Below are 11882 nucleotides of genomic sequence, written 5' to 3'. Positions count from 1 at the left end.
TATAATATAAATATATATATTTACATATAAATATATATTTAAATATATATATGATCTTCATTTGATTTATATATTAAATATATATGATAAATATATATATAAATATATATAAGTATAAATATAAATATATAAATATATAAATATTAAAGATAAATATATATATAAAATATATCATATATATATTAAATATATATATGATTTTCATTTGATTTCTATAACACATTATAATATAAATATATATTTATATATAAATATATATAAATATAAATATTATAATATAAATATTTAAATCTGTAGCAGGCATTATTTTTGCTCTTGTACTCCCCTCTATCCTCTATCTTGAGAAAAACAGCTTATACCTGACTGCTTCATGGACACACATCATTTTAAATTTTTTATATATTTTTAAATATTTTATTTTTTTTATTTGAGAGAGGGAGAGAACATGAGCAGAGGGGAGGGGCAGAGGGAGATATAGACTCCTGCCTGAGTAGGGAGGCAATGTGAGACTTGATCCCAGGACTCTGATATCATGACTGCAGCAAAGGCAGATGCTTAACCATCTGAGCCACCCAGGTACTCTGGACACACATCATCTTTAGAAATGCGTGAGGAAAGGATATATTTATAAGGACCTATTTCCACTACAATTCACCTTTATTAGAATGAATATTACTTAATGGACATAATATTACTGATTTCTCAATGTCCTCTTTTATGTGACATTTGATTAACCTTATCTCATTTCCATCAGTACATGATTCTCTCTACACATCAGTAGAATTTTTATGCTAAGTTTCATGGAAAACATAAGGAAACATAAAGAAAATGTCATCAACTTCTCTGAAATGTAGGTCTTTCCTGATCATAATGTTTTCATGAATAGATAATCTACACTACACATAGGAGTGGATTAGTTGCCCTAACCTGATGATATGACTTGAGAAAATGCTCATATTTTTACTGTATAACTTACTATGTCTGTGAACAATGCATGTTACACTAAAAATCATATCAAGCTAAAGGATGCTTTAATATACCTACCCTAAAAATGAAAAAATGAAAAAAAAATATGACCAGAGAAACAACTTTCTTTTGCTGAGGAATTTTGGTAGAAGTGGTGACTTAGGAAGGAGGAACTTGATATTTCTATAACACAATCCCAGCCATGTGTCATTTCTTGTATTCCATGCAGTAAACACATTTATCATGGCATGGGAGAACCAGACCTTCAACTCAGGCTTCATCCTGCTGGGAATCTTCAATTACAGCCCCACCCACATCTTCCTCTTCTCCTTAGTCTTGGGCATCTTCACAGTGGCCTTCATGGGAAACACTGCTATGATTCTCCTCATCTATCTGGACACTCAGCTCCATACACCCATGTACTTCCTCCTCAGCCAGCTCTCTCTGATGGACCTCATGCTTGTCTGCACCACTGTACCCAAGATGGCCTTCAACTATATGTCTGGCAGCAAGTCCATCTCTCTGGCTGGTTGTGGAGCTCAGATATTCTTCTATGTGTCCCTGCTTGGAGCAGAATGTTTCCTGTTGGCTACAATGGCCTATGACCGTTACGTTGCCATTTGTCACCCATTACGATACTCAATTCTCATGAACCAGAAAATCTGTGGTCTTATGGCAGCTTGTTCATGGATTCTTGGCTCCCTTGATGGTATAATTGAAGTTGCAGTTGCTTTGTCATTCTCATATTGTGGAGCCCGGGAAATACCCCACTTTTTTTGTGATGTCCCTGCCCTTCTCATTCTCTCATGCACCAACACATTGTTATTTGAAAGGATGATATTTATCTGTTGTGTTATTATGCTTCTTTTCCCTGTAGCAGTAATCATTGCTTCCTATGTTCATGTTATTGTGGCTGTCATTCACATGGGGTCTGGGGAGGGACGCCGGAAAGCTTTTGCCACCTGCTCCTCTCATCTCACAGTGGTGGGAATGTATTATGGAGCAGCCATGTTCATATACATGCGGCCCACTTCAGATCGTTCCCCCACTCAGGACAAGATGATCTCTGCCTTCTACACCATCCTTACTCCCATGCTGAATCCCCTCATCTACAGCCTCCGCAACAAGGAAGTAGTCAGAGCATTCTTGAAGATGTTAGGGAAGGGTAAGTCTAGAGAACAAATTGCTTGACAATTTTTATGCTTTGTTTTTTCTCATATATTCTTTGTTTTATGCCCAAATATATGTATCTCATCAATATAATTAAGTAATCAATGTTTACTGACCTTTGTAGATTTATAGGCAACAATATAAGATTTAGAAATTGAAATACTTTGCATTTTTCTTCAAATATTTCACATTTTTATGGTAAGTTCAAGCAATGAATATAAGGAAATATAGTCAAGATGCAAGACAAAATCCACAATTTATTCATTTTGTATATTATCAGTTAGCAAATAGAGGTTAATGTCCATAATAACATCCCCTTGTTTGATTGTATTGATTAAGCTTATTGTATTTTTTAACCTATCAAAAACTTAATCTTGGCAAAAAGAAAAGAATTCTGAAAAATCCAACATCTTAAGTTGGAATAATCAATTTTTTGAAAATGAATGACTCAGGTCAGTATATATATCAAGTTATGGGAATGAATAGAAGATCATTTTAAAAATTAATTTTTCATAACTACAAGGACAAAGAGACGTATTACATTGACACATAGGCATATTGAGCTTTAATTATCCTAGACATCGTTCCTCTTCAGGATTGTGGTTGACTGGAGTGTTCTCATTTATTTCTTTTTTTCTATAAATATCAGTCTTATACATGGGAAACTGAAATGTGAATCCTAAAACCTGGATTCTCATACTTGGATATCTTGATCCTTATATGGATTATGTACTGTAATTATATGAAAGTATAATATTTTTTTGGTTTAATGAGGAAATCCTGGTTTTCTGTAGACTGCATATTCTCAAATCTCATATAAGACAACTCCAAATTTATTTTTATAATCATATTCATATATATCTTTTTAAAAAAGATTGTGTTTATTCATGAGAGACACAAAGAGAGAGGGGCAGAGACATAGGCAGAGGGAGAAACAGGCTCCATGCAGGGAGCCTGATATGGGACTCTATCCCAGGATTCCAGGATCATGCCCTGAGCCAAAGGCAGATGCTCAACCACTGAGTCACCCAGGCAACCCTATATTCATATATATGTAACTCTATATAAATACTGATATGGGTATAGGTATAGATGTCAGAGATATATAATCCTGTAGAATCTTATGGCTTAAGAGGAAAAATATTTCTTCCATAAAATGAATATGAATTGTTCTGTTAAATCTGTGTGGGACTTCATCAAGATAAGAAGCTTTTGCACAGCAAAGGATACAGTCAACAAAACTCAAAGACAACCTACAGAATGGGAGAAGATATTTGCAAATGACATATCAGATAAAGGGCTAGTTTCCAAGATCTATAAAACACTTATGAAACTCAACACCAAAGAAACAAACAATCCAATAATGAAATGGGCAAAAGACATGAACAGAAACCTCACAGAGGAAGACATAGACATGGCCAACAAGCACATGAGAAAGTGCTCTGCATCACTTGCCATCAGGGAAATACAAATCAAAACCACAATGAGATACCACCTCACACCAGTGAGAATGGGGAAAATTAACAAGGCAGGAAACCACAAATGTTGGAGAGGATGCGGAGAAAAGGGAACCATCAAAAGATGAATGGATCAAGAAGATGTGGTTTATGTATACAATGGAATATTACTCAGCCATTAGAAATGACAAATACCCACCATTTGCTTTGATGTGGATAGAACTGGAGGGTATTATGCTGAGTGAAATAAGTCAATCGGAGAAGGACAAACATTATATGGTCTCATTCATTTGGGGAATATAAATAATAGTGAAAGGGAATAGAGGGGAAGGGAGAAGAAATGGGTAGGAAATATAAGAAAGGGAGACAGAACATGGAAGACTCCTAACTCTGGGAAACGAACTAGGGGTGGTGGAAGGGGAGGAGGGCGGGGGTGGGGGTGACTGGGTGGCGGGCACTGAGGTGGGCACTTGGTGGGATGAGCACTGGGTGTTATTCCGTATGTCGGCAAATTGAACACCAATAAAAAATAAATTTATTATTAAAAAATAGATTGAATAATTAAAAAAATAATAATTACCTTAATAGAACATTGACAAATAAACATAATCAGGGAAAAAAAAAGCATGACCAAACTGTAAAATTCAATAAAGATATTAAAACCATTAAAGATTTAAATAAAATTTTAGAGTGAACGAATTGCTAAGTAGAAAACTTCTGCAGCTGGTATAATCCAACAGAAGAAAGGATAACTGGATTCAAAGAAAGAGACCTTAAAATTGTCTAGTCAGAGAAACAAACAAAAGACTCAATGTGAATTATGGCATATTGAATGAAGTAGTATAAGTGTTATGGAAGTCTGAGAAAGAGCAAAAAGAAAAAAAAAGACAAAATTTATTTAAAGAAATAATGAAAGAATGTTGTCCATATCTCAGGAGAAAAATTAAATTCCAGATCTATTAAGTTCAAAGAACACCAAATGGGTTGATAATCAAGATATTTATGTAGATACATTAGAATCTAAATATATAAAATTAAACTATGAAAGCAGCAGAAGTAGAGCAATACGTCACACAGAAAGAAATCTCCATAAGTCTATCAGTAGATATCTAGCAAAACTCTTGCAGCCCAAAATAGAACAAGGTGTTATATTCAAAGTACTGAAGGAAAAATGAACAAACTTTCCAACCAAGGATACTTTACCTGACAGTGCTGTATATCAGAAAGAAATAAAGATACATTACCTGACAAACAAAAACTGAGAGTTTATCAACACTAGGTCTGCTCTACCTCCTGCCCTACAGGAAGTGCTAAGTGGGGTTCTTCAGATTGAAATAAAAGAATGCTAAATAGCAACATGAAAACATGAAAGTATGCAATATAGCTATAAAAAGAGTGTATATTAAAATTCAAGAAAAACACAGAAAAAAATTAAAAACTAAAGTTCAGTATACTCTGGAGCTATAACGGTGGTGCACAAATCACTTCTAACATGAATGAAAAATTTAAAACGCAAAAGTATTAAAATAACTATAGCTACAATATTCACTGAAGTTTAAACATTATAAAAAGTCACAAATAATGACAATAAAGATAGAAAATACGGATAACACAAAATATAGATAAAAACTAAAATATATTTTTGCATGCAATTAAGTTAAGTTGTTATCAGGTAAAATAGACTTTTATTAGAATATACCTATATCTATATATGTAGATATAGATATATATGCCTTATAGTGATTAATAAGAAAATATCTATTTAGGTACACAAAACATTAGGATAAAGTCATCAAAGTTTTCACAAAGATACATGCACAAACACACACAATGAAAAAGAAAGACAGCAAGAGGAAGAAAGAGGCAAAGAAATTCCAAAGCAGAGTGGAAAAAATTTAAAGATGAAACTGGAAAGCATTTATCTTTGAATAATTACTTTGTACATAAATGGATTAAATTCTCTAATATGTAGAAATAAACTGGCTGAATGAATTTAAAATATCCAACTATATTTGGCTGATAAGGGACTTATTTTTGCTTTAAGAATATACATAGAAAAAATAAATAAATAAATAAATAAATAAATAAATAAATAAATAAATGAATATACATAGAAAAAAAAGAGTATACATAGGCTAAAAGGGAAAGGATAAAGGAAATATGTAAACAGTAATCAAGATAGAACAAAAAACAATATGTATATCACACAAAATAGACTTTAAAAAACTGTCAAAAAAGAAAGTAACTAATGATCAAGTGGGGCAATTTATCAAGTTTGTAGAATTCTAAATATATAGGCAGCAAACATAAGAATACTAAAATATATAAAGCTAATATAAACATTACTGAATTAAAAAATAGACAGCAATTCAAACATAGGATATAACCACCCACTTTCAACATAGAATAGGTCATAGAATAGGTCATCCGGGCAAAAAAGAATCAATGAAGAAACAGTTGACATTTTATTCTAGTAAATACCCAGCAATAAAATTACTGGACTATACAGTTGTTCTATTTTTAATGATTTTTTTAGATTTTATTCATTTATTAATGAGAAACACAGAGAAAGAGGCAGAGACATAGGCAGAGGGAGAGGCTCCATCTCCCCAGAGAGAGCCTGATGTGACCCTTGGGACCCTGGGATCAAGACCAGAGCCAAAGGCAGACACCCAAACATTGAGCCACCTAGGTGCCCCTCTATTTTTAATTTAACCTTCACAGTTTTCCAAAGTCACTGCACCAATTTACATTCTCTCCAAAAGGGCTTGTGGGTTCCCTTTTCTATTCATCCTCATCCACACCTGTTATTTCTTGTCTTTTTGATATTACTTATTCTGAATTTGTAAGATAATATATCTACGAAATTCAAAAAGGTATATGAACTCCATGTTTGTTGCAGCATTATTTACAATTGCCAAGATATGAAAGCGATATAAGTGTTCAATGGTAGATGCAGAAATATATATCATATAAAATCTTGTCACTCATGGACTGAACGGACCTAGAGAGTATTATGCTAAGTGAAATAAGACAGAGAAAATAAAATACCAAATGATATCATTTACATATGAAATCGAGAGAGAGAAAGGGAGAGATAGATGAACAAATAAAAACAGAAATAAATTCATAGATGCAGATAAATTGATGGTTGCAAAGAGAGCATGCCAGTATCAGCAAAATAGCTGAATGAGGATTCAAATGCATAAACTTCCATTTATAAAATAAATGAGTTACAAGTATAAATACTACAGCATAGAGAATACAGTGAATAATTTTGCAATAACTTTGTATGATGGCAAAAGGTAACTAGCATTACATAATCAGCTTTGTGTAACATAGAATTGTTGAATTGCCTGTTGTATACCTGTAACTAATATAACATTGAATGTCAACCATATTTTTTAAAAATGAAAACAATATAACAGATATGAACAAAACTTTAAACTTCAGGGATCTAACAGAAATGTATGGAACATTCCATCCATAAGCAGCAGAACGTATTTTCTTCTCAAGTACACACCAACTACTCTCCAGGATAGATAATATGCCATGATGTGAAATAAGTTTAAAGAAATATAAGTAAAATGAAATAATATAATGTTTCTTTTCCAACCACAATTGCATGAAACCAGAAATGAATAATAGGAAAAAAAGGGATACATTTACAAATATAATGAATTTCAACCTCATATTCCTGAACAACCAATGATTCAAACAAGAAATTAAAAGGGAAATAAAAATTTTAAGAAAAATAAAATGTTTTTAAGAAAAATGAAAATATGACATACAAAAATTTGATATGTAACAAATATAATTTTTAAAAGTTATCTCGTTCAAGGAACTTGAAAAAATTAATAAAGTGCAAGTTTAACAGAAATAATAATACAGTAGATGAAAATTGATTAGAGGCTACAAAAACCAAATATATAGCCTACATAATAAATAATTGCTTTTTGAAAAGATAAACAGAATTGGCAAATCTCTAGCTAGACTAGACTAAGAAAAAGAGAAAGGACTGAAATTAATGAAATTATCAATGAAAGACATATTGCACCTGATACCACAGAATGACAAATAGTTATAAGAAGCATCTATGAACAATTATATGCCTAGAAATCGGCTGACCTAGAAAGAAAAGATATATTTCTGTAAATATACAATCTACCAAGACTGAATTATGAAGAAATGGAAAATTAAAGCAGACCATTAACAAATAAGGAATTGTATAAGTAACCACAATGTTACAAGACAAGAATTCTAGAGCAGATGGCATCACTGATGAATTATACCAAAACTTTAATGAAGAATTAATAAGTATCCTTCTCAAACCCTTCTAAAAAAGTGAAGATCAGGGAATGCTTCCAAACTTATTTTATAAAAAAAAAAACTTATTTTATGAGAAAAGTGCTGATGTGATACCAAAGCCAGAGGACTCCTCAAGAAAATTAAAATTCCAAACTTATTTTATAAAAAAAAAAAAACTTATTTTATGAGAAAAGTGCTGATGTGATACCAAAGCCAGAGGACTCCTCAAGAAAATTAAAATTACAGCCAACATTGCTGAGAACCACAGGTATAAAATTCCTTGAAAATTCTTAGCATGCTGAATTCAACAGCACATTACACTTTGTGAGTACAAAAGTTCACAACATGAAAGAAACGTTATGAACATTATACATGTGTAGTCCTTATTAGTAACTTATTTTTTAAATGATTCACTAGTATGGAGCTCTGCTCAGTCTGCAAGTATATTTAGAGAAGAGATAATCCTGTAGGCACTTTTTAAGCAAGTGATCCTACTTTTGAAAGGTATTATTTTTCCGTTAGTCAATAAGTAACATTTTATGTTTCTATATTGAAATCTGTTGACTTGGTGATTGAAGAGTATTGAACTATATTGTTAATACACAAGTAGTATAATTTTATATAATTTTGTAATTGTTGTCTAAAGAAAAGATCACTGAAAAATGACACTTTGGGTGGGTGTCTGGCTGGCTCATTTAGTGGAGTTCATGGCTCCTAATCTCAGAGTCATGAGTTTGAGCCCCACAGTACATGTAGTGATTACCTTAAATAAATAAATAAATAAATAAATAAATAAATAAATAAATAATCTTTAAAAAATATTTTAAATAGGAGACTGGCAAGATGATGGAAGAGTAAGGGTTCTCAAGTCATCTGTTCCCACAAGCTTACCAAGAAAACTTTCAGTACATCCTGAACACCTACAAATTCGACATGAGATATAAAGAGAGAACAGCTGGAATGCTGCAGAGAGGAAAGTTTTCACTTCTAACAAGGTAGGAAGGTGAAAAAATAAAAAAGAAAGAAAGTAGGGGAGGGAAAATGTGACTAGCAGGACTGAACCAGAGTGGTGAAAGACTCTGGGGCACAAAAGTCCAGCCCTGGACAAACAGGAATTGTAAAAATCTGAGTGACTCAGCAGGTTAGCGCCTGCCTTTGGCCCAGGGCATGATCCTGGAGCTCTGGGATCCAGTCTCACATCAGGCTCCCTGCATGTAGCCGCTTCTCCCTCTGCCTGTCTCTTTCTCTCTCTCTCTTTCTCTCTCCCTCTCTCTCTCTCTCTCTCTCTCTCTTTCTGTGTGTGTGTCTCTCTTGAAGAAATAAATAAAATCTTAAAAAAAATCTGTGCCTCAGTTTTCCCTGATGGAAAACTGCATAGTACGCAAATCAGGCAGAATTGTAGGAGGGGAAGTGAAGCATCAAGATTCAAGATTCCTGGAGACACTTTAAGACTGGGGTGCCCTGGAAAAAAACTCACCACAAACCACAGTCCAAATCTCCATAAAGACCTGGAGTGCCACAGCCCTCCAGGGCATTTGGAAGAAGCTGGCCAGTTACATGGGCTGCTCCAGAGTTCCTTTTATTTATTTATTTTTTAATAACAAATTTATTTTTTATTGGTGTTCAATTTGCCAACATACAGAATAACACCCAGTGCTCATCCCGTCAAGTGCCCCCCTCAGTGCCCATCACCCATTCACCCCCACCCCCTGCCCTCCTCCCCTTCCACCACCACTAGTTCGTTTCCCAGAGTTAGGAGTCTTCATTTTCTGTCTCCCTTTCTGATATTTCCTACCCATTTCTTCTCCCTTCCTTTCTATTCCCTTTCACTATTATTTATATTCCCCAAATGAATGAGACCATATGTTTGTCCTTCTCCGATTGACTTACTTCACTCAGCATAATACCCTCCAGTTCCATCCACGTTGAAGCAAATGGTGGGTATTTGTCGTTTCTAATGGCTGAGGAATATTCCATTGTATACATAGACCACATCTTCTTTATCAATTCATCTTTCGATGGACACCGAGGCTCCTTCCACAGTTTGGCTATTGTGAACATTGCTGCTAGAAACATCGGGGTGGGGGATCCCTGGGTGGCTCAGCGATTCAGCACCTGCCTTTGGCCCAGGGCATGACCCTGGAGTCCTGGGATCGAGTCCCGCATCGGGCTCCAGGCATGGAGCCTGCTTCTTCCTCTGCCTGTGTCTCTGCCTCTCTCTCTCTCTCATGAATAACTAAATAATATTTTAAAAAAAAAAACATCGGGGTGCAGGGGTCCCGGCATTTCATTGCATCTGTACCTTTGGGGTAAATCCCCAACAGTGCAATTGCTGGGTCCTAGGGCAGGTCTATTTTTAACTATTTGAGGAGCCTCCTCACAGCTTTCCAGAGTTGCTGCACCAGTTCACATTCCCACCAACAGTGTAAGAGGGTTCCCTTTTCTCCGCATCCTCTCCAACATTTGTGGTTTCCTGCCTTGTTAATATTCCCCATTCTCACTGGTGTGAGGTGGTATCTCTTTGTGGTTTTGATTTGTATTTCCCTGATGGCCAGTGATGTGGAGCATTTTCTCATGTGCTTGTTGGCCATGTCTATGTCTTCCTCTGTGAGGTTTCTGTTCATGTCTTTTGCCCATTTCGATTGGATTGTTTGTTTCTTTGCTGTTGAGTTTAAGAAGTTCTTTATAGATCTTGGAAACTAGCCCTTTATCTGATACGTCATTTGCAAATATTTTCTCCCATTCGGTAAGTTGTCTTTTATTTTGTTGACTGTATCCTTTGCTGTGCAAAAGCTTCTTATCTTGATGAAGTCCCAATAGTTCATTTTTGCTTTTGTTTCTTTTGCCTTCGTGGATGTATCTTGCAAGAAGTTACTGTGGCCGAGTTCAAAAAGGGTGTTGCCTGTGTTCTCCTCTAGGATTTTGATGGAATCTTATCTCACATTTAGATCTTTCATCCATTTTGAGATTATCTTTGTGTATGGTGAAAGAGAGTGGTCTAGTTTCATTATTCTGCATGTGGATGTCCAATTTTCCCAGCACCATTTATTGAAGAGACTGTCTTTCTTCCAGTGGATAGTCTTTCCTCCTTTATCGAATATTAGTTGACCATAAAGTTGAGGGTCCACTTCTGGGTTCTCTATTCTGTTCCATTGATCTATGTGTCTGTTTTTGTGCCAGTACCACACTGTCTTGATGACCACAGCTTTGTAGTACAACCTGAAATCTGGTACTGTGATGCCCCTAGCTATGGTTTTCTTTTTTAAAATTCCCCTGGCTATTCGGGGTCTTTCCTGATTCCACACAAATCTTAAAATAATTTGTTCCAACTCTCTGAAGAAAGTCCATGGTATTTTGATAGGGATTGCATTAAACATGTAAATTGCCCTGGGTAACATTGACATTTTCACAATATTAATTCTTCCAAACCATAACCATGGAATATTTTTCAATCTCTTTGTGTCTTCCTCCATTTCTTTCAGAAATTTTCTATAGTTTTTAGGGTATAGATCCTTTACCTCTTTGCTGAGGTTTATTCCTAGGTATCTTATGCTTTTGGGTGCAATTGTAAATGGGATTGACTCCTTAATTTCTCCAGAGTTCCTTTTACCCTATAGCCCAACAGCAGACAGATGTGGCTGTCCTCCATTCCCTTAAGGAGAGGCAGTCCCAGGGAGCACAGGTCCAGCAGCACAGGGGCCTCACCCCAAAGCAGATAAAACCAGCTATCCTCCATTGCCACCGGACAGTTGGAAGCGGGGAGACCACAGGAAAGCAAAAACTCTCCCGCCACTGGGTGCCCCAAAAGCTGTACAGATTAGTGCACCTGCGCCTGCCCCCAGGAGCATCTAGGCCAGTGTGGACTGGCAGACTGCACTCAGTTACTCACGGGGAGTTCGACTCCAGAGCTGGAAATCTGGCTGCTGCCATTTTTTTTTCTCTTCCTTTCACCTTGCACCTGGGAATGAGACCTACGGAAGA

At 35.2% G+C, this 11882-nt stretch overlaps 1 protein-coding gene across 1 annotated transcript; it reads left to right on the top strand.

The window, feature by feature from the left end:
• Nucleotides 1–1209: 1209 nt before the first annotated feature.
• Nucleotides 1210–2157, top strand: LOC144289193 (olfactory receptor 2M3-like). Its single transcript, XM_077857430.1, has one exon. It carries the CDS (start codon nucleotides 1210–1212, stop codon nucleotides 2155–2157), a length of 948 nt encoding a protein of 315 aa, XP_077713556.1.
• Nucleotides 2158–11882: the final 9725 nt, after the last annotated feature.

The sequence above is a fragment of the Canis aureus genome, chromosome 18 (assembly GCF_053574225.1).
Source record: "Canis aureus isolate CA01 chromosome 18, VMU_Caureus_v.1.0, whole genome shotgun sequence".
Lineage (NCBI taxonomy): Eukaryota > Metazoa > Chordata > Mammalia > Carnivora > Canidae > Canis > Canis aureus.
The sequence above is the reverse complement of the archived record's forward strand: the minus strand, read 5'-3'. Positions and strand labels throughout refer to the sequence as shown.

Bases quoted from the DNA above. Each gene is read 5' to 3' on its own strand.
- LOC144289193 (XM_077857430.1), top strand. From the start codon at position 1,210: ATGGCATGGGAGAACCAGACCTTCAACTCAGGCTTCATCCTGCTGGGA.